Here is a 23,976-nt window from a genome sequence, read left to right as displayed (position 1 = left end):
TGTGAATACTTATTTCAGCAGATAAAACATCAGTATAGTTCCATGTGTAAGACAGAAATGAAACTACTGGGAATTTAATTGAGAGTGATAACACTAGCACCATATCTAGTTTTCCTTTTCCTTACACATAGCATGGATTTCATACTCCATTAAAATCTGCAGATGCTCTGAAAAGCAAATTTCTACTGAACTTTTGGATTACATTCCTGATACATTTACTTTATCCAAACCAATCTATCTGCACTGAGTCACATCCTGATATAGCTTCAAATGACATAATGCAGTAATACATACTGAAGAACATATGCCATTATACTGCTGCCATTGATCAAATGTTGTTATGCACCCAGACTGACAGTATCATTTATGCATTCATTTCGAATAAGGCAATTAGCAGGGCTGCAACAAAAAGTCATCAGAAAGCACAAGTTTTTTTGGATCTTGCGGAAACTTTTGTGGACCTTCTGGTTCCACATCCTGATGGTAATATAACTGACAGGGAAATTTTATTCTTTTATGCCTCTTTGTTTTCCAACACTGAAGAAATAATGCATGTGAGCTAAGGATCTCAAACATAGCTTGTTTTAGAAATAGTCCTGTGGAATTAGATGGGTTGTGTTGGAGACTCATTGTTTATATTTACACGCACCCCAACTACACTGTTGGTCCAAGATAATGTTCTCCACTGTGTATCCAGATGGGAAGCAAAAATTACTAGTGTTTTGACTCAGATCACATTGAAGTCTTCCAAGACAACTCCACCAGGACAAAATAAAAAATAAAAGAATAAAAATAAAAATCTAATGCCCTAAATCAAACATTTCCACCGTTCTTTAAAGGAAAGGTGATGAATAACTGCAAAACAATACAGTAATGAAGCAACCATTTTTAAACACAAGTACAGTTTTACCAGTGGTATGACCTTACTGGTAGCTCAGTTATGTTCTGACATGAAGTCACCTGTTGCTGTATATCACATAAATTTCAGTTTAACCCCTCAAAAATGAAATAAAATGAATGTTTGATCAGACAAGTAAAGGATGCTGCTTGTCTCCTTCTTGGCCTGGTTTGTAGAGGCTGGTGAATCTTTTACAAGTAAGAAATATGGTTTTGGTTGCTAAAAACTTTTACCTTGAGAGATTTCCCAGTGCTATAACCAGTATAACCAGCAAGGATCATGATTGTTACCATTGTGAAACAGAAAATAGATTAAATCAGAAACAGAAAATAGGATATGGTCATAGATGGAAAATAGATTTGCATTTGAGTGCATTTTTATAAGTGGCTGATGGCTGAACTTAAATTATCTTCATAAAAACAATTGCAATATCACAGGAGTGAGTTTGGTTTATATCTTCATTCAAAGAGGAATACAAACTGTCTCAAAGTTTTATTTCTCTGATAAAATAGTCTGCTTTCTACCTGTTTTCCTTCTATAATTCCTGAACACCTCTAATGCCTTAAAATAATTCTTTACAACTGTTTCTGAAAGAAAAGGCAGTTTTGTGTTGGGGAAGAGGGCCACAGAGATGACATGGCTCGTGCAAGGTCACACGGGAAGGCAGATCTTCAGCCTGAATCATAATCTCAGGGACTCCAAATCTCAGAATCACATAAGAATGGTTCAGGTTCTAGGAAGCTCTGGAGGTTTTTTGGTCCAACCTGAGTGCCCTAATCACAAAATTATGTTTCAACTCATGTCTTTTCCCATCTTGACAGTGATAGGGGAGAAAACTGAAAGACTCACTTTCGGATTGTACTATCACTCAGCATAGGAGAGCATATTGCTGAAATTCTCCAAGTGTACTTTTATGATCTGACAGAGCAAATGGAATTAAATCTTCCTACTTACCTTGGTCAGCTTCATTTCAAGTATGTGGCTGTTCTGGATCCTGCTGTCATAGTGAGCAACCTCTTTGGTGGATGACTTGACTTTTAAAATGATTTTAACATAGGAAAACACAATCACTGCAGTTGGGAAGAGGAGGCAAAAGAAAAGAATACTCAGAATAAAAGCCTGCCCAGCCACTGAAGCCTGTGCCAGCCACCAGTCCAGAGTGCACGAGGTCCCAAAAGGCTCAGGAGCATAGCTTCCCACACCAGCAAAAGGCACCGTAGCCCAGAACGTTGCATAGGCCCAGATTATTGCCAAACAAATAAAGGCATGGTGTCTCTTAAGCCAAGTACCTGGAAGATAATTCAAGAGTTACAACTGCAGGTCTGTACATATTTGGCACAATTAAACTTGTCATTCAACACTTTCCATAAGAGCTTGTTTGGCTGTTTGACAGCAATCTCTGTAGGGTTCATTTCACCTCCTCACAGGTTTCTATAGTGACCACTGAGCTCACCACCCAGACCCACTTCATACCTCATGGAGGGAAATACATGCCTGTAGGAAGGGCTCCACCTGGCATTATTTTAGGTCTCTACTTTAGGCTGTGATGATTTACAACCTACAAGAGTCTATATAAGAGCAATCCAAACAGCTACCTCAGCAACAATCATGGGAATTCCCCTTATTTTGTTGGGGAGTTAGTCCCTTCCAACGAAAGAAAAACATCTTTTCCAACCTGTGACAACATCCTTTAACCAAAAAGAATGAAGCATATAATACTTTATATTCAAGAGATATATGATATTGATGCATATGGTGATAACAGCTTTCATTGCTAAATTCATTTCCTCCTCTCAAGATCCAGCTCCATATTAGAGAGATGATATCACATTTATTATGACCTATTGCACATCCAAATCTTTTAGATGTTTTAAATTGCTTGCCACATATCTTAAAATAATTTAGGCATCTAATGAGGAATACTTTTGTGTATCAGGCCACAAGACCTTGTAAGATGTGCAGTACTTGAGCCAGTTAACATTAATAGACCTTGATAAATACAAAGTGATTTATCTGTGAGTGATTACCAAAACTCATGTCTTAAGTAGAGGGACAACAGCAAAAAGGATAATATGTCCAGCAATACAAATTTAGCTACAAATATAACTGAGATTACTTGGGTCATGCAAATATGTTTATTTTATATGTGCATTCCTCTCTATATTTAACAACAGCATTTTGGAGAGCTTAAGTATGATTTCAGTCTAGAAACGTTGCACTACAATGACAGGATAAAAAGCTTAAGATGCTTAATTTATCCAAGGAGAGGATTTCTGCCACCCAGCAAATGAAGTGTAACAGGATCCAACAGCTGACTGTTAAGTTAGAACTTGACCTTTTTTAGAGGGACTAATCAACCATCAGTACAATTTACTCAAAATTACTTTATATCTTAAACAGAAGACTAGTTACCTTGATGATATCATTTAATTCAACAGAAGTTCTGTTTTTGATTCAGAAACATTTAGAATCATAAAATATACTGAGTGGGAAGGAACCCTCAAGGGTCATCAAGTCCAACTGCTGACTCCACACAGGGCAATCCGTAAATTAAACTATGTATCTAAGAGCATTGTCCAAATGCTTCTTGAACACCAAAAGGCTCAGGGCCATGACCACTTCCCTGGGGAGCCTGCTCCAGTGCCCGACCACCCTCTAAGTGAAGAATTTCTTCCTAATGTTCAGAATTACATTATGGAGAAAGTTGGCAGAGATGACCAAAGCAATTGTTTCTAGTCATGTAAATCCTTCACTCCCTCATTTATATTGTATTTTATTTGCTTTGTGTTTTTTTTCCCTCTTATTTCACTATGTGGAAGTGAAAAATAATTTCTAAATGTTCTGTTTCCTTACCCTTTTTGCTCACAACTCTAATGGCCTAGGTTTTCTTGGGTGGGAGAGGGCAGGGGGAGATTGAGCAGGGGGATAGTGTCACTTAATACAGTTTTTCTTCCTTACCATAAGACAAGTGACAGATTTTTAGGTATCTATCCAGGCTGACAGCTGTCATGGTAATAAGGCTTCCACAGCCAAAGAAGAAACCAGCCCATCCATACCAACGGCAGCCCATCCATCCAAACACCCAGCGGTGAGAAAAGAAGGAAATGATACTGAAGGGCTTTCCTACAACTTCAAAAGGAGAAAAGAATGTCAGTTGACTGATAAAATCCATAACTGATTAAATCATCCTTTCTTCAGTAGAACAAACCCTCCTCTTTGCCCAAAACTAACACCAATAAAAATGTTGAGAGTGAAGAGAGGGCTTCAGGGCACAACAGATGTGATTGAGCTGTGTGCCTTCTGTCCACAGGACTAAGCCAAAGACAGCTGTAGCCAGATCTCATAAAATCTACACTGTGGTAGGATGAGTCAAACCTGCAGCATGTGTCGGAAACAAATGCTTCATTGCAGACCACATGAACAACAAGTAAACCCATACTCGGGTACTAAGCATGTACAAATTCTTCCCATTAGAAAAACTTCAGAGCATGGTTTAAGTCCACTTGTAAACACATTCCAGTACGGTTGATGGGTAAGCCTACACATGATCAAGCATAGATCTAGTGAAGCTGCATCCTTATAATCAAGTGAGTGTCTTCAAACACATCATAAAGAAATTTGCTTTCAAAGAGGACATCTGCAAACCTATCAAAGCCCAACAGTAGGATCCACTCTGTGGTAAAGTGCTAGATTACAAAGGAAGATGGTGCTACGATGGTGCTACTGTTGGAGCGTGGACCTGAGCTGCAGAATGGCTTCAGCTCCTGTCCACATTCTTCCTAAGTGACTCCCAGCAAGTCACCTGGCCACAGATAGTCAAAAGTTTTAAGCATCCTCAAACAGAAGGTAAACATCTAGCTATTTTGGAGCTGCTGCCCTCGTGACTCCTTACCTCAATTTTCCATTTGTAAAAGTGGAAGGTGCATGATGAAAGCAGTCTGGTTAGGTCATAGGTTGTTTCATTCTTGCCTTAAAACAGACTAACATTATTCAGAGTCTTTGCAAATATCAGGAGAATTAGAAAGTTTGCAAATTGTGATTTGCTAGTTGGAAATCTTCACCTCCTGATTTTTGGTTGTTTTTTATTGTTGTTGTTGTTGGTTGGTTGGTTGTTTTTTGTGGGTTGTTGTTTTTGGTTTTGTTTGTTTGTTTTGTGATTTGTTGTGGTGGTTTTGTTTTTTGTTTTTTTATTTTTTGTCTTAAACTGGATGTACACAAAAATCAATGGAACAGAAAACTCAAGAATTGACAATCTAGGAACATCTGCATGTTTTCAGAATCCTTCATTTCCGTTTACCATTCTGACCTGAAATGCTCAAAAGTCTGAATGGTTCAACTGCAACATTCAAGCAACATTAAATATTTAACTCCACCTTCCTGTGACTGTATATTCCTGCACAGGAGTTGCCAGAGCACCTCAAGAGAGTTCAAAACCTCTCTGGCTGCCCTAGGCTAGTTTCTCTGGCTGAACCATAATGTCTGTAATGTCATGGTAGCTTGTGAATTGGTCTATAAATAAGGCAGACGTAGTTCTGCAAACTGTAATTTCCATAAGGTAACATTCACAGAAATAAGTTCATAGAAACTCACCAAAGTGATCTGAATTAAATATTTTGGCTTGTTCCCAAAAACATTCCATTTAAAATCAAAGTGATGTGAAATAAAATATTTCATTTTCATTCCCAACAGAAAAGCAAAACATTTCTACTAAAACAAAATCCTTCTGAAAAAGGCTTTTACTCTGTTTTCTGTGCCAAAAACATGATTAGCAAAAAAAAAAAAAAAAAACTGAAACACTCAAAATTATATGTGTTTTTAAACAACGCCTTTTGGGCATCTTTTCCTTTAACATAAACCTGTAAGGAAAATTCTACCTGACCCTGAAGGCTGTGCTTAGGTCATATAAGTACGCTTTTATGCAAGCAGAAGAAATATACTGTAATTTTTCAAGCAAAAACTGACCCCAATGATTAAGGTTTCAAGAAAAACATGAAATACAGCAAGGGCTAGGATATATTCTGAGAGTAAGCAACTTTATTCATGTAAAACATTGCTACCTCTAAAGGATATTTATTTGCACAAAATCAAATTTCTCTTCAGCAGCACAGGACTCGGTTTGGTATTAGTGCAAAACGAGGATAATACAATATTAAACAAGTGCCTAGTGCCACCCTGTGGAAATCTACAGGAAGTAGGGATATTGCAGAACCCATTTCTTGAACAAAGTGCTAAGACAAGCAGGTGAAATATAAAGGCTTTGGAAAAAGTCTCATCTCCATTACAATGGGTCTAAAACCAGAACACATCACATTTCTTGAATTAACATCTTCCGTTAATGAAAAAAGAAGGGAAGAGAAAGGAGAACGAGCACATGCTACTGTACCAATCACAATTATTTTGCGTTACAACATTTTAGCACACAGAGAAATTGAGACTCCCATGGAAAACAAGGTGACAAAGATCAGTCGTATGCTGTTGGCAGACCTAGAGAGAAACTAGCAACCCTTATGCTAAGATCCTTTCTTTCATAGGATTCCTGAACTTGCTGTAATTTGTGTATTTGGCACCAGAATTACTGGAAGCAGTTTCTCAACTGTGTGCAGTGGCGGCAGCAACAAACTTCATCTCTGAGGGGTTGAGAGACATCATTTTATGTTGTTCTGTGTTATTTTAGGAATTTAGAGTACAGAAAAAAAAAGGAAAAAAAAACATTTGATGGGAAGAAAAGGGTGTACTGGAGCTGGGGACAGGGGTTATGGCAAAACATAGAGAACAGATAACTTTGGGAGCATGGGAACATCCTGCCATTTATGTGGGGTCATTGCATGGGGGGACGTTGCATGGTCATAGCTGAATCACATCAGGCCTTTATACCCATTGGACTGCCTCTTTGATGGGCAAAGGATGTCCAGCCCTCTCCCTCTCATTTGTATGTAGCCCTGAGCAGCTTAATGAGATTCATGTCAAGAGCCAAAGAAATGATCTCCAAAGGCTCTTAACTCTCCAGCTTTGCATAAGCCTTTACAAAGCTTCCTGCTCTCATTCCAGGGCGTTCAGGCCGTCAGGTTGAAATAGAAATCCCTCCAGTTGGCTGATGTTGCTCTTACTCTATAGATTGAGACAAATGCTTATTTATCTGACATAAACATAAAAGAGAAAGGTTGCTAGCAAGAAAAGTATTAGCTTTGATAGTCTGATGACTGTTAACATTTTCTAATTTCCTCCCCTCACCCCCATCCCTACTAAGATTTGGCTTGATATGTATTCTCAAAGTACCTGGATCCCTTCTGTTGCACCCTACAGCCAGAAAATATGATTTTCTTCAATACTAATGCAAATCTATTTCATGTTTATTGTGCCAGGATGTTCATGGAAGCTGTCTTTGAAGGTCTGCACAGTCCTGAGGTGAACATGAGCTTTATCTGACACAGAATTGACAAATCCAACCCTATTTTCTCCTCTGTACTTTTCACTTCTTTTCCTCAAGCTGTTCAGGAATGTTGTTTTTCTATCATTCTCTCTGTTTCATATACAAATAGTAGAGAAGACATATCAGTAACAAAAGGCATTTGGGGCTCTTTAGGACTTCCAGAGGACTGTCTCTTGCTGCTGCCAGAAAGAATGGTGGGATAGTAAAAATGAATAAAAATATGACATGAAATTACCTGAAATGCCCAGATCACACACTGCTAAATTAACAGTCATTATTTCAGCAGGTCTCAACTTCTTTTTTCGCTTTGAAGACATAAAAATAACGTACCCATTTCCCAGAGTTGAAAGAATCCCTATAATAAAAAAAAAAAAAAAGGAAATAAATAAAGAAAAAGAAAAACAATAAAGATAGAGTTCTCCTTAAAAACAGCAATATCCCACCTTCCTTGTGAAATTCTCTGGTATTTTCAGCCTAACTTTAGTCCCAGGGCTAGATATTTTACTCTGAAACATGATCATCTCATCCTCATTGTACAGCTCATAGAGACATCTACTGCAGATATCCCCCGCCCACAACAAATGTTATTTTCCCCTCTGCAGCAAGACATTGCCTTCACCACCTGAGCCTGCACAGCTATTGAATGAATGCATATAATAGAAATCCCATAATTCCTCTGTTCTCATCAATCCCATTTGTCTCACAAGTGTTCATAATGCCACAAGAATAAAATTAAGCTGTCTAATCACAAGGACGCCAATCTCTGACCAGCCTAAATTTTATTCTACACTATAATCAGAGGTTGAGGGATACATTTCTAAAATAATGAAAAATATTTAGATCAATATCACATCTCAAATTTTACCATAAAAAATAATTTATATCACAATAAGAAAGAAAAATGTAAAAAAAAAATCTTGATTATAACTTCTATCTGGAATTCAGTGCATTAAAAGAGATCTTGTTCATATTGTTTGATCTCTTTTTCTGCCATATCACCATCTAAGACCCATATAGCCCCATGCTGCAGGTGGTTGATCATCCATGGAGCTAATCACACTGATACCCCGAATTCCAGGGTTTCCATTTCCCTTAAAGGAAACCATTTATTTACTATTCCATACCTGAAAGAGTTTGGACCTGGAGTGAGTGCTTTGCAGTGAAAAAGTTGTAAAGAACACAACATCTATTTCAGAAAGCAGGAGTCTCACCCCTAAAGTTACTGCAGTTTCCATCACCCTGTGCTCTTACTTGAATTGGGTGTAAATGGCCAGATTTTGGTAGTGGGGAGGCTGCAGTGGCCTCTCTGGAGTGAGGTTGGGGTTGCCTGGTGGAGTCTTGTGGAGCTACTGCCAGTTCCAGCCAGCTCCGCTGTGGACACACTGCAGGCAAAACTGGGCCAGCCAGAGGAGTTTGTGGCACTTCTGTGAAGGTATATTTGAGAAAAGGAGCTAAACATCGAGAGAAAAGTGAGAAAGCAGGAGTCCCTCCATGGTGCAGCCGGTGACGCCCAAAGGGACTGTGGGCCTTGAGGCCCTATGCCCGAGATAAGTAGTAAGTGCAAGGTCCTTCCAAGTGCAAGGTGCTGCACCTGGGCCAGGCCAATCCCAAACACAAATACAGGCTGGTCAGAGAATGGATTGGGGAGAAGGCTCTCCAGCCCTGGGGAGAAGGACCTGGGGGTGCTGGCTGATGAGAAGTTTGACGTGAGTGTGCACTTGCAGCCAGGAAAGCTAACTTAATCCCAGGCTGTACCAAAAGCAGCAAGGCCAGCAGGGCGAGGGAAGTGAATCTTCCCCTCTGCTCTTCTCCTGTGAGACCTGGAGTGCTGTGCTCAGCTCTGGTGCCCCCCAGCACAAAAAGGACATGGAATTATTAGACTGAGTCCAGAGGAGGGCCGTGAGAATGATCAAAGGGCTGGAGCACCTCTCCTACTAAGCCAGGCTGAGGGAGCTGGGATTGTGCAGCCTGGAGACAGAAGGCTCCGGGGAGACCTTTAGAGCGGCCTTCGAGTACCTAAAGGGGGCCTGCAGGAAAGCTGGGGAGGAACTTTTTGTCAGTGATAAGAAAGGGAGTAATGGCTTTAAACTAGAAGAGGGTAGGTTTAAATGAGATATAAGGAAGAAATTATTTACTCTGCGGGTGGTTAGGTGCTGGAACAGGTTGCCCAGAGAAGCTGTGGGTGCCCCATCCCTGGCAGTGCCCAAGGCCAGGCTGGATGGGGCTGGGGGCAGCCTGGGCTGGGGGGAGGTGTCCCTACCCATGGCAGGGGTGTTAGAATTAGATGATCTTTAAGGTCCCTTCCAACCCAAATCATTCTATGATTCTGTGATTCTAAGAAGACGAAGAAAAGAGTGATCTCCCTATCTTCATCTCTACCTGTCTGAGCTTTCTCACTTTTGCTCTCCCGTCCCACTGTGAGGGCAGTGAGCAAGTGGCTGCATGGGTGCTTGGTTGCCACCTGGGGCCAACCCTCCACACTACTATAAAAAAAAAAAGACCTAAGTAACCTAATTTTCCTCTGTTGATGAGACAGCAAAATCATTTTTCATGGTGCCTTCCTACACATTGTGCTGGTGTTGACACTCAGCTGTATTTCACGCATTCCAAAAAGACAGCAGCTCACCATCCACCCAGCCAAGCTGCCATCTCCAAATACACCAAATAATTTTCATCAGCTTCTCTTTGCATTCTCTGCTTGTGAGGCCAAATCTCGGGAATTAGACCTCAGGAATTAAACAGGTGTTTTCTTTGGCCCATCAATGAAATGATCACCTTGCAAAGGTGCCATGTTCTTCCAGAACCAAGAAACCAAACCTGGGAACATCTGTGAGGCAGAGAGAAATGGCTTCCAGCAGCTAAAAACAGACTATTTCACAAGAAATATGAAGGACTGCAGAACTGAAGGTTTAGTGAACCCAGGAGAAGGGTACTTTGATTTTGAATTTTTCAGTAATAAGTGTAATGCTCATCTAATTGGAAACACTTCCTATTTTTATACTGCAAGTATTGCTTTCCAGATTATTAAAAAAATAAGAATAAACATATTATAACAGAAGTTGGCTTATCCTTTAATCTTAGGTTTTCTCAGCAAATTTGATTTATCTTTGGTGAATTAAGTTTAAAGCACATCCCATTTTTATGGCTCTGAAAATTCAATCTAAATTATAAGTAGATACAGGTATTCATTTGAATTTTTTTTCTTTGCAGCTAACTGAATCACTTTCAATGTTGCTGAGTATATTTCATATATCTTAATCTTTTTATACCCATTTCATCTCCAGTGAAATTAAAGATACCTCGTGTGCCATCATTTTCTTTGAAAGACCTTTCAAAAACACCTGTCATTGTCCTGAATCTTTTTGAACAGACAGGAAGTCCAGAGAGATTTCTTGATCAAATAAGTCTCTGAAGGAAATTTTTATTATTAATAGCAATATTTCAGATGGTCCCAGTTCACTTTCCTCCTAATGCTACAACTGGAAGGTGTCAAGTGATAAATTTAAGTCCCCTTTTGCACCTATCATTTCTGACAGTTGCTTATCTGGATTCTTTTTAAACTCCCTGATGTTAGAAACTTTACAATCTCTCTAGACAAGTCATCTAATGTTTTTATTTTCCCTGCTTTTGAAAAGGTTTTGCAAACAGCTGTCCAAAGTCTTTGCTGGTGCAAGTTCCCAGCTCTGGTAGGTGATGGCAGGCTGTGTGCCTCGGCAGAGCCCAGAGTTGGAAACAGGGAACAAAAGACCCTTCAGATGTAAAAGAAAGGTGTTTTTTGTTTTTTTTTTTTTCCATGAGGAAACAGTTCAGGGCAGAACTGTCCATGGCAGTGTAACCCTATTACTTATCTCCACACAACGAGACAAAGATGCAATAGCTGAAAATGTGACACCTGCAGGGAAAGCTCCAGGCACAGATAGGTAACCTGCAGTGAAAGGCAAAAGCACATGAAGGAAGCAATCTGAACAAATAAGACTCCTTTTCTCCTATCTGAGAGGGGTCTAAACCATCAGAAAAAAATAATAATAATAATTCAGGATTTTGTTTTCAATTAAGGTGTTTTATAATACACCAAGGAAGTGTGCAACAAGTTTGCAAATTGATGGTTACTTGCCACGGGCTTCCAAAGAAGCTGACTGCCAGCAGGTCTCTGCTCGGTAGTGAGTCACCCATGCAGTAAATCAATCACTTCAGTGATGGAAAAGATAGCAGGGAAGTGACAATGTAAAAATAATCAGATTCTTAAAACTATGTGTACTGTTTGATTTTTTTATTATTTTTTAAGGTGATTAAAAAAATACACGTGGAGGTGAACTAGTTAGGATCATGTCTTACAGAGAATGTAAGGTTTGGTCAAGACCCTTGATTTTCTTTAAAAACAGAGAAATGCATTTTTATCTTTACAAACTGAAATATTTCAGTTGTTCGACTGTCCTGACCCTAAAAACTCCACCAGATGTCCTGATAGGATCCCAGTCCTGTTCACTTTTCAGCTTCTTCCTATGTTGAACCACATTTTAAAGTCACCTCTCTGGCTTCAAGCACAGATGCCCAATAGTAATTCCCACCTCCCCATAGCTGGTCCTTCTCTCTACCATCTGAATGTCCATACCGGACATCCTCAGGATGGAAGAACATTTCTTGAAGGGATCTGCACAGGAAGAAGAGATGCAGTTTGGCAGCAGAAGAAGACCATGGACAGGTTTGTTCTGAACCACAAGTTTTGATAAGAAAACACAGACATACCCTCACTGGATGCTCCAGCTGTTTTCCATCTTCTACTGATAACACAGTTTACAAAGTAAATCAAGTATGTCTGCAATACTGCACAGTTACCACAACTGTGCCCAAGAGCTATTTAGGCACATAGCTTTTGATTACTTCTTTGAATACTTGGGAGCTGTGATTAACTATAAAACTGCCAATTACAGACAATTTATGGCCTCAGCAAGCCTGTCGTGTGGAATTTGATCATAGAATCATTTAGGTTGGAAGAGACCTCTAAGATCATCTGGTCTATCCTTTAACCTAGCACTGGCAAGTCCACTGTGTCAGTGAATTGTTTCATTGAGTTATAATTCCTTCCCCACTACCCCAAACAGAGACCTTATCCACCACGTAAAATCTCTGCACAGCAGTTCTTCATGTCCCAGCAAAAGCAGTGGGGACTCTGAACTGTTAGAAATCAGCTTAGTGGAGACGGAAATTCAGGGTTATTTTTGTTTGCAGAAAGTAAAATAGCTATCTAGAGAACAACAATGATGAATTTTCTTCTAAATTCTCATATTTTTGCATGGCCCAGGATATTATTAAAATGTTGCCATCCACCTAAACATGAACGGGTAATAAAATAGGGGTTTGCACAGCAACAGGAGCTAGTGGTAGTGTAAGGTATAACCCACATTTAAAACATTAGCCAAAAAAAGGCCCCCTTTTTTTCTTTCTTTTCTTTCTTTTTTTCTTTCTTTTTTCTTTTCTTTTTTTTTTTTTAAGCAAAATTTGTTTAAAGACTGCTTATCCCCAGCTATGCACAAGCGGAGAAGGAAGACGTAGCATTGCTTCATCTACCACTTCTGTTTAGTGCCCTCTCTCAGTGGCTGAGCTCTCATCTTAGTGGCTGAGGTGTAATTCTTCCTTAATGATAAAAAGCATAACACTCTCCTTTTCCAAACAAACCCCTGTAAATAGCTCTATACTTCTCTCAGCCTCTGGCAAAATAACATCCATTACCGTATTACAGTGTCAAAAACACTGCTGGTCAAAAACCGGTCTAAAAAACATGAAACCAATTGCCATAGCTGAAATTGCAGAGGGCACGGCTGACCCACAGCCAGGCAACGATTGCTTGAAATCATTGCAATGAAAAAGTTACACATATAATCAACAGATAAGTTGAATCATTATAAGCCCTTTTTAACTATAAAGTCGGTCTCCTCACACTCCTCCCTTAAGACTATGCCTGCATAGTTGGGGGTTGGTTTTTCACTGGAAATTTATGATTTCTTGTCTTTGCCTTAATTTGAGTATCTGCTTTTCAAGATGTTTCGCACCTGGCAGGGTTATTTGGAACTGGATAAATCTACACTAAATACACCCCATATAAATAGGCAACGTAGTATACATTGGAAGAATTCATTTCAGCTCCTCCGATATATTTGCTGGGATTAAAAGTAAGTTTGCTTAACTGAGAAAAAAAGACCTGAGGGGGGTTATTTTGGACAGTTCAGTGAAGAAATCTGTTTGCACAGTAGCAATAAAAATAATATTTATATTACACATATATAAAGAATATGAAGAGCTAAGATACATACAAAATGGTGCATGAATACTGAAAACAGCACAATGATATTAAGCAGAGCAGAGCTACAGCTTCACTTATCAGCTCTATCATTCTAAATTCGTTTTTCACTAAAGACATAAGCAGAAGACTGGTGAGAAATAAACATTATTCAAGCCTTTGTGAGACTTCCACAGTAGAAAGTAAAATTAGATTACTCTTAGATCAGTCAGAGGAAAGGCAGTAAAAGAGGCACGCATGCAAAATAGTGAATGAGAAACATGAAGGTAGGACTGAAAGGTCTTTGTGTTTTGTGCACAAGTAGAATCAGAGAATGAATCTGAAAGAAATCAATGGGAAGGAATATCTTGTATATCCTGTTTTTAACCATGGGGTTCAGGTTTCTGAGACCTGGTGCACAGTTTGGTGCAGCACTGTTACACAACCTGGGCTTGGCTTTACTGAGAAAATAGTGGTTGAGCTGTGGGAAAATAAATCAGCTAAAGCCATAAAGCACAAGGAAAACCACAGGAAAAAAAAAAATGCAAGTGCTAAGGCAAGTTAGAAGCTCAAGTATTTGAGAGCAAAAACGTTGACACCAAAAAAAAAAAAAAAAAAAGTCAGTGCTGTCCAAAGGGCAAAATCTCAGATGGTAAATCAGCAAGAACAAGGACTTGCTTATTGTTAGAAGCAATGTAGACCAGTGTTTCCCAACTGAATGACAACTGCCTGGCATATTAATGAACCTAGAAATCAGTCCTAGCTATCATCTCTCTGCACTAGCTAATAAATAATTGCATTTATTCTGCTTACAAAGTCACTTTGCACACGGTGAAAGACTCCAAAACAAAACACAGGGGAAGGTCATGGCAGAAAATGCTGTTTGATACAGTAAGTAACAGAGGACAGCTGATGTCAGGACCTGAGCAAGGTCTGAGCAAACACATCTGAGGATGTTCTTTCTTAATGCATAGGCACATGAGAGAGACTTTGAAAATCCACACAGTGTAAGAGAAGAAGACATCTCTGGTCAGGAACAATTAAACTGCAGGCTAGCTACCTATCATTAGAAATAGAAGGTTTCTTCACTTTTCACTGGAAGGTCCACTAGTTTTCACATCTGACTAGCTGGAGCAGCATTGTCTGTTGACATTAACCATATTTCTAATATCTTCCCTCCTCTCCCTCCTAGATTTTTCTTTCTGGTATGAATATGCAATTACACATCTAATGCACTGCAGCTTCTACCTTCTTTGTGAATGCCTTCAAGGATTCAGTGACATATTCATATTTCAAAGGTGAATTAAAAAATCATTACCAATTACTGTCAAATAAAACCCAGCTACGATGTCAGCTTCTCTAGAAAGCTTTGATGCAAAGGGGTCTTCCTTCTGGAGGTAGTGTGGGAGGTACTCTTGCTGGGAGGAAGCGTTGTGATCTGATGCCATCCCATTCATGACCAGCTCAGTACCTGAAAATAATAATAATAATAAAAAAAAAAAGAACAGAGTATGCAATAGATAACACTTGCCACAAGAAATTGTGAAGATAATTTTCTTCATATATAATATGTTTCCTCCCATCTCCATTTCTGTTCCAGCAGCTCCCAGGGCATTTCATGATCCAATTCAAAGTTGCATAAAGCATTCTGACATATTTTATTTTGTGTCTTTATTTATCCGAGAATGTCATGATTCATATTGCAATCACCACAGTAATCCACGTGAGCAATATCTAGGAACCAGTGTGTTCTGGCATGCAAGGCAGGGTCTCTGAAGTGCCTTCCCTGAATATCTTAAGGAGCTTCATGTTTCCAGACAAGTGACCCAGAAGAGTGACCCAAGACTGGGAAAAAGAAGTAGGGCAATTGCTAATGTCTGAATAGCTTCATAGTCTGATGTGTTAATGCATGCTGAACTTATTGTCTTAATCTATATGCACTGTTCTTATAATCCTGAGAAACTGGGAATTATTAGTTAGACAGTCCTAGCAATTTTTTCATATCCTGAGGGACACTGTGTCTACAGACTGGAGCTGTGCAAATTTCACAGTAAAATGAAGAGTTGTATCCATAAATTATCCTTAGAATTATTTAGCTGGGTTCTCATGTAAACAACTTCACATGATTATGGTTATAAACATTAATTGGCTATTATGGTTATGAAGAAGCAACAGGAGTATTAAATAAGACTCACTTAGGCAGGCTGGTTGAGTTTCCTACTTCTTTTTTGGGAAAATGGTGAAATGTGCTTAAGATCAATACAGTGAACCCTGATAAGGGAAAACTAGAATCTGGCAGACATCCTTGCAGGTTGAGAAGCTGACACTAGCCCAGTATAGACTGGGTCATTGTCTACAGGTGCCTCTTCTTGACCCTGAATGTAGCAGGACTCCACAACAAGGCATCTACCTTTAAGCATCTCAAATGAACATTAGGTGTCCATGCTTAGGCAGTTGAATTGATCTCTGTGTACCTACATTAGGATGCAAGGACTCACCCTCATGGATAACTGGAAACTAATGCATCTTTTTCTCTTGTAGATACCCATGACAGAAACACCAGATTTGGATAAGATGAATCCCATCCTTGGTGTCTAACTTACAGGGGCTTAAAATTCAGAATATCAGTGATGCCTTTAATATTAAAAAACAAACAAACGAACAAATAAAATACAGCTTCATTTTGCCTGGCCAGTGCAGAATTAGGCCTATTTCCTTGTATGCAGAAAGACAGGCTCTTACTGTTAACTTTATAGGCTGCTGCTCAAGGAATGCTCATGCACATTTAAGCAAGACCAGGGAGAAAGAATCATTTTATTTAACTTTACTGCAAAGGTGAAAGAGAAACAAGTGCTGCCTTTAACACCTAACATTTTGTTTTCCTCCAGAGGAGACAAATAATAGTGTTTTTTGTTGAAAAAGACTTACCCCACCTTGATCTCAGGTATCTTTTTGTATTCCCTCACCCTCCACATCAGAACTCTCTAACATGATGCCAAAGATGCTGCAGTTCAGCCATGTTTAATGAATTCAGAGATACTCAATATTCCCCTAGAAAAACATTTCGTTATTTAACCAGTTCTCTGTCTCTTCTACATCCTGAAGGCAGACAGTCTTCTCACTAACAGCCCTGTGTAGCCAGAGACATAACTGATGATACCTACCTACAACTAAAGTACCCACATCTCCCTCCCTGCTGTCCCTCAAGCTTTGGGGAAAACAAGAAACAAACAAACAAACAAACAAAAACACCTAATTTAAGAGAATCAGGCCTTGGGTGAACATTACCATTCCATGGGAGAAGCCAGGTTTGATAAGAATAAGTATCAAAGTGTTTATGGACATCTTCATTTCCTGAGCCACATTAAGATTTCCCACTCAACTTATTATTTGGTGGCTCATGAGGACAATACCATTTAATTTGCCAGCATGCTTGAAAAAGTAGCTTTAGAGAAGAAGTCTCAACTTCTGTACATGCTAACCCTAGCCAGAAGCTCAGTCGTTGGGCTCTTCAACCTGCCTCTGAAGGAAAGGTGCAGGTTTCCAAACAAGTCACGACCACGAGGTAGAAGGAAGACTTCACTGATGAAACTGGACAGCTACAATGTGGGAGATTCTGCTGTTTTTCTCAATATAAGTCATTACCTGCTTGGAAATGTTACTGTTATGACGGAGTAGTCTTATCTGATTGAAGAAAAAGAAAAAAAAAAAACTACTTATCTTGGCTTTAAGTAAAAAACAATATTATTTACAGGCACACAGATTTGTTGCCAATTTTCTACAAAAGAAAAGGGAGATTAATCTCTGACTTCCAAAAAGAGGAACAAAAACTTTCCTCATTACTTTAAATAATATCTGGTAAATTAAGAGTAAAAGAGGTTTCAGATATGAGAAGATCAAAACCAAGTCTTTGCATGATTTACACAAAAAGTGTTCTAGTGAAATATAATATACAATTTAAATACCTGATTACTGTTTTAAAATAGTTACATCCTCCTGATTAGGCCAGAAGTAATTGTGCCCCCAAAATGAAGCTCTATTCAAGAAGAAAATCTCACTTTTAGAGAGAGAGAGAAAAAAAAAAAAAAAGAAAAAAAAAGGAGAATGTAATGAAGAAGGCAGAATAATTATGCCTCTCATAATTCCATGTCAAGAAAAATCATAATCCTGATCAGCATCCAATTCCTACTAAGGCTTGGGTAAAAACAACTAAGGACAAGGATAATTTTTAAACTATCAGGTAAAGCCTAGCAAATTTAGGAGATGTGTATTTTCCAATATGAATTATTTCATAAACAAAGATCTGAACTACTAACCCTATTAGTTTGTCTGGTTTTATGCATTTGTTTTTTTAAGTTACAACAGCATTACAATGCCTTATAAAGGTCATAAAGGCTCTGATTCACAGCCCCTAAAAGTTAATAAGTCAGGGAAAGGGACCATATAATGTTATTTTAATATAAGCTCTGGTGGTATAAGTGATCCATACGTGTACCAATCTCCATTGTTTTCAAGTTCCTGTGAACCTCTAAAACATCAAGCTTATCAAACAGGTGAGCTGTAATAACCAGATTCAGATTATGCTTTCTGCCACATGGCCAAACTATGTATTGGCAGATGCAGGCTAAACTTGAATACCCTAATCTAAATTAGTAAGAAAACAGTCTATAAACTAATGTTAGCTTGCCAAAAAAATGGATGCATTCTATTTATGGAGAACAGCCAAATTAATATGAAATGGGAAAAATATTTTTGTAACTTTGCAAGGAAATGGAAATATAAACACCAACCATTTTCCCAAAAACATCTGAAAAAAATGAAAAGCATGGTGTAGCTCAGAGGCAAAAGTTATTCGGTATGAGGATGAGCAGTATGCAGCACGTGCCACAGAATCACAGAAAGGGAGCTACAACTAGATGCTGCCAAAAGAGTCCTCTGCGAAAATTACTGTGGCAGCAGTGCTTTAATGTGACTGCTTGACAAGAGAGCACAAGGAATGGATTATATGCAAAGTCATGGACCACATATAAGTTTTGCAGTCCTTTTTGGAAGCAGATGAATTTACCGAGGTGTAAATTGTAGAGTGAAACAAAAGACACCCATGTACCCCTATGCAAGTGCAGAGAAATAATTAGCAGAGCTCACTTTAAAAGAGTTATCACAGCTAGTGATAACATTATCAAGTGTGTTAATTAAGAAACTAACTTTCTTTTCTCTCACGATATGTAGTAAGTCTTAAAAACAATGAAACTATGAATAATTTTATCTGAATCAGTAAAAGACAAAAGCTAAAGAGGGAAAAGGGGAATGATCTTTCTCTTTTCTTTGTCCAGTGACAGCCATTTCTCAGATTCTCCATAACAAAGTTAGTTAGCTCTCAATGTCAGCTGGAAGCCAGTTCATATTGTCAGATGTAATTTTTATTTTAAACATTTACTTTTTATTTTAAATTTCTATTTTTTTTCTTAATAATTTTTATTTTAAACATCCCCTGTATTTTGCGGAGCACATTGTGCAAGCATGGGCCATGGGAGGCATGGGCAAATGCCCCCATGGGCATTGCCTTGTCCTCCAGCACCCATCCTGGCAGCTACACTGATAACATTTACCATGAGCCCAACACACCTGGTGACAAATGCTGCTCTCCCCTTTATCTGCCTGATTCTCAATACTCATTTTTCTCCAGCTTGACAGTGTTTCTCCAGACTTGTTTTCTGATAGTGGCATGCCTCCTTAGTCAACAGCTTGACTAGCTGCTGTACTTTGGAAGGTAAATAACAGCGACCAGAAAACTCATCTCAAAACAGTCACAGAGCACCTTCCTTTCCTTGCCTTGCCTTGATTCGCCTTGCCTCTTCTTTTTTCCCCTACTAACACAGCTGAAGAGACTTCTTTAAGAAATATCGATGGTCATGGCTTAATCTCAGTTTAAGTCTAAAGCCTGAAGTCTCAGGCTACGTGCTGGAATCTGTCTTCTTAGTAGATAACTTGTTTAACCACCAGGCTGCTGGTTATTCCAGGGTAGGTTCTCTCACTCCTGTTGAAGAGGAATAATCACCTTCATTAATTATTCACTAGGTTAAAAGTTCAAATTCATATTTCTTACATTTTGAGTGAGCACTGTGCTCTGTGACATTAAACTGCTGCTTTTGAGCTAATCATAACAGAAATCAGTAAAATTAAAATGTCACATATTCCTCCCATAATATAGAATCAGAAAACATTTGGAAATTCAACTTTTTGGATGGTGATACTGGGAAAATACCTATCGCAGACCTGCCCAATCAACATGATGTAACATCACAGCAAAACTGGAAGGGCAGGGATAGGAGAAAACCTACAGTCAGATTTATGCGGCTCCCATCTCAGGCTAAACACCCTGATGAAAAGTGGAATCAAAATTTTGGAACAAAGCCCCAGATGGTGCTTCTGTCTCTTTTCGGTCTTAAAAGTATGCAGTTAAACTTGCTGCTGAGTTTTGAAACAATGCAATGATTATACAAATTGAGACAATAATAAATTCACAAGTAATTATGTGGGTGTCTGCAGCTATATTTACATTAGTTAGCAAACCTACAGCAGACGGGCTGTAGAGCTAAACAGCTGCTGGCAAAGTCCAGCCGAGGACTTTCATTTTTCCAAGGCTGTGCACTTTTTGAGCACTGGTGGTTTTGTGGTTGTGTTTGTTTGTTTGCTTTAAAAATAAGAAAGGACTAAAGATAATCCCTCTGGTTTGTTTTGGTTTGTTTTTACTGAATCCTTGATTCCGATTAACAAGCATAGACTGAAAAAACAAGCTCTCAAAAGATGTTTTGTAACACATGACTGCTCCATCAGGCGTGACAGGCATATTTGGGCAAGCCCTGGAAAATAAACCAGTTATCAAGGATCGGTTCCTTCTTGCTCCCTCACAAGACTAGAAACTTTACTTTGCAGTAGGTCTCCAGTGACCAAGACATGGGAACAGAGAGCAACACACCACACCTTGCCCACATAGCTCATGTACAGATTACCTTTCCAGCACAGCCCATGCTGAAAGGCCCCCAGTGCCTCTGAAAACAGATTTAAAACCACAACAAAGGACGCCAATCTGCTGCTCCTTATGAGAAATGGAGTCATGCTTATTCCTGTGTTGTAGACAATTCATATTTAATTAATACAAACAATTCCACTTTTAAATAATATATTCTTTAAAATGGAACTGTTCCACTAGAGCTGATCTCAGGAGATCCAAAATCCTGACTCGGGCTCTAAAAAAGAGCAATAGCAACCCTCAATACTTCTGAGACAAGAGGGAGAGAGTTTTGGGGCTTTTTTTTTTTTGGTTTAAATAATGCCATTTTGCCAGCCCTGCATCACTTTTGCTTCATGCTCTCTCTCTCTGTGGTATTTCACCATGTCCTCTGTGGTTTGGCCAGGCTCTTCTTATCCCAAGGAAGGCAAGTACACATCATCCCCGTGTCCTGAAGGAAAGGAATAGACCACAGAACAGCAGCCACTTCCCTGCTCACTGCTTCGCATAAGGAGGGCACCGAAGGAGCAGGGAGAAAAATCGCAGGGAATTTTCAAAAAAAAAATAATAATAATAATCGGGACGTTCTGTGGAGGTGAGTCACAGCAATCAGAATGGACCTGACTGGTGTCTGTTACTTATTGGGCACTGACATTTGGTTTAAGGCTTTCATAGATACCTTGTGACTGGCACATTGCAGGCATAGCATGAGACTTTCCAAGCCCAAAAGCAAATTCCAGCCTACGAACTGGCCACATCTGCTGTGAGCTTCATGGTATCTGCTACCTGAACAGCTTCAAATCACTGATGCAATCTTTCCAGGCTGTTTTATTATCCATTGATACTTCAGTACACAGCATAACTTTTTCACTATTTATATTTCCATCTATATTATATTTATATTTCCATCCTAGCTCACCTGTTTTCCCATCTTTTGAAGGAGATTTTTACAGTCCCCTACCATCCCGAGGAAAGAGAAAGAAAGAGGATCAATCACAGGGAAACCTGTCTTGCCATCTGGACACGGCCCTGGAAAACCTGCTTTGGGTGGCCCTGCTTGAGCAGAGGGGTTGGACAAGGTGACCTCCAGAGGTCCCTTCCTTCCTCAACCATTCTATGAACCCCGTGGGACTTCAGAGTCTCATCTCTTCTTCTATGTCAAGGCCAATTATCAGCAAATTGCTAAAACCTCTTCCCCCAGAAGGAAAACAAAGTGAATTTGTATTTACAGCAGAGGTGGGCCAATGGACTGATGGGGGGTGGTGTAATGGCACTCAAGTCAGCAATATGAGCAGTAATAATGTGTTCTGCTATTTTGGAAAATTAATATAAACCACAGGCTGTCCTAAGAGAGGTAAAGGTTTGCAATGCTTTTAAGTAATGCTTCAGTAACAACAGAGCATGATTTTGAAGGTCATGTTGTAGTCAGAGATCTGAGGCTGTGTTTGAAGCATGTATTTTCCTTTTTTGTTCTTTGTTTGTTTCCTAGGACAGCATCTGTGGAAGATATTTGAATGATTTATTTACAATAAGCAGACTGACTTCCTTTTTGCTGTAGTACATCGCTCCTGAGCTTGGAGGAGGTGATCCTTGAATATTAACCAGCTTTCTTGAGCCCCTCTTCCCTCTAGAGCTTTATCCCATAGTTCTTTACCAAGCAGATCCCTGAAGAGGCCAAAGTCTCCTCTCCTGACGTCCAGGGTAGCAAGCTTGCTGTGCTCCCTCCTCACCGCCCTCCAGATCTTGGACTCCACCATCTCATGGTCACTGCAGCCAAGGCTGCCCTTGGGCTTCACATTCCCCACAGCCCCTCCTTGTTGGTGAGAACGAGGTCCAGCACAGCACCTCTCCTCTTTGGCTCCTCTATCACTTGGAGAAAGAAACCGTCATCAGTGCATCCCAGGAACCTCCTGGATTGCCTGTGCCCTCCAGAAGCCAGACACAGAGAAACAAAATTTCTGGCATGCAATCATTACAAACCTTACCACTGAAAGATGGCTGGAGAGAACTTCAGACTGACATGCAGTTCTTAACCAGGATTTATCCTGACCTGAAATCAGCTATGTTGTTACAGATGATTGTCCAGCCAATTCTCTAAAGCATTTAATAATGGAAATTTCAAAGCCTCCCTAGGTAAGTTTTTCCTGACGTTAGTTAAAATTGTCAAAGAGAAACTTGGGACCACTCACTTCTTAACTCCCATTGTTAGATCAGAGACATTGATCTTCCCCCCAAATCCTGATTTCCGACATAGGCAGATCCTTCTGGGAAGCAATGATGTAAAGGATTAATTTCATTATTTTAGGAGCATAATAACTGCATATTCAATGAACTGCTGAATGCAGCCTAGATAAAAGACTTGTTAATGCAAAATTAGGTGTAAGTAGACCAGTGCACAAGGAAGGACAACTCAAGAGACCTGAATGGGTAATACACATTATGGAGAAGTGCACTTGTCAGTGACAATTGTCATTGCTTTGGCAAGAATTAGGCATCAACAGTGCTCCTTAGGGACACCCAAGAAATTGAAAGTCACCATGATATTATATCACAAAATCTAAATGTATCATAGAAGATGTAGGTGCAGGAAGGAGAGAGGAAAGTGCTACAAGGGATTCAGAAGAATATGAATTGAAATTCAAGCAATATTTTATCTGGAGTGCTTAAGAAGCACTGAGTCTTGATTTGGGAATAAAAAAAATTAACACAAGAACCATGAAATCGTTTGACAAGCAATGACATGCATTTTCTTCTGCTTGGGTTTTCGTTCCCAAGACCACCTAACTGCAAAGGACCTTATATACCACCAGCACATTGCAGTACCTTGCACCCCAGCCCCTGCCCACAGCCGAGGACATTTCCAGTGCCCTCACCAAGGAACACGGGAGGCAGCACCCAAAACTCACTCACAGCTTGCCCACAAAGGTGAACACATTGCACCAGGGGCCCTACTTGGATTAAATACTCATCTCTGGATTTGCATCCTCATTGCAAAATTCTTCAACTTTGAAAGCCAACGTATTAGGAGGAAAAGATGTGTGTTCCCACTGCATTTCCACAGAGTGCTCTGGCACACCAGAATTTTTTTTACATCCACAACTGAATTCCTCCTGCCTACAAATTTCAGGGCATGCACCCCTGCTCCATTTCTAGGGTAGGCAGGGCTGTGTTTTCTTGTTGGGACATCCCTGCAGTAAAGTTCCTGGGAGTCCTGGTGGCAAGCTGACTTACATGCACCAGATACTAGCCCCCTTTAGCCTTGCAGAAGGAATTAGGGTGTACCTTTAAGCCTGAGCCTAAAGGAAAGAAAACAGAACAGACATTTCATAGGATGTGAAGAAGCTGCAAAGGTTTTACTG

At 39.6% G+C, this 23,976-nt stretch overlaps 1 protein-coding gene across 6 annotated transcripts in view; it reads right to left on the bottom strand.

The window, feature by feature from the left end:
• Window positions 1-23,976, bottom strand: part of OPN5 (opsin 5) — a 36,895-nt gene that overhangs the window by 3,893 nt on the left and 9,026 nt on the right. For 4 of the 6 annotated variants that reach the window (XM_083830406.1, XM_083830407.1, XM_083830408.1 and 1 more), the window contains 4 exons: window positions 14,924-15,076; window positions 7,564-7,683; window positions 3,857-4,027; window positions 1,853-2,187 (listed from right to left, as the gene is read on the bottom strand). In XM_083830406.1, the coding sequence (XP_083686532.1) occupies window positions 1,853-2,187; window positions 3,857-4,027; window positions 7,564-7,683; window positions 14,924-15,076 (779 nt within the window). Of the gene's footprint in view, window positions 1-1,852; window positions 2,188-3,856; window positions 4,028-7,563; window positions 7,684-14,923; window positions 15,206-19,230; window positions 19,392-23,976 lie in introns of those variants that run through there. The other 2 variants (XM_083830410.1, XM_083830405.1) reach the window with 2 other exon arrangements.

This window comes from Anser anser (genome assembly GCF_964211835.1).
Source record: "Anser anser genome assembly, chromosome: 3".
Lineage (NCBI taxonomy): Eukaryota > Metazoa > Chordata > Aves > Anseriformes > Anatidae > Anser > Anser anser.
This window is presented reverse-complemented; position numbering and strand designations above follow the sequence as displayed.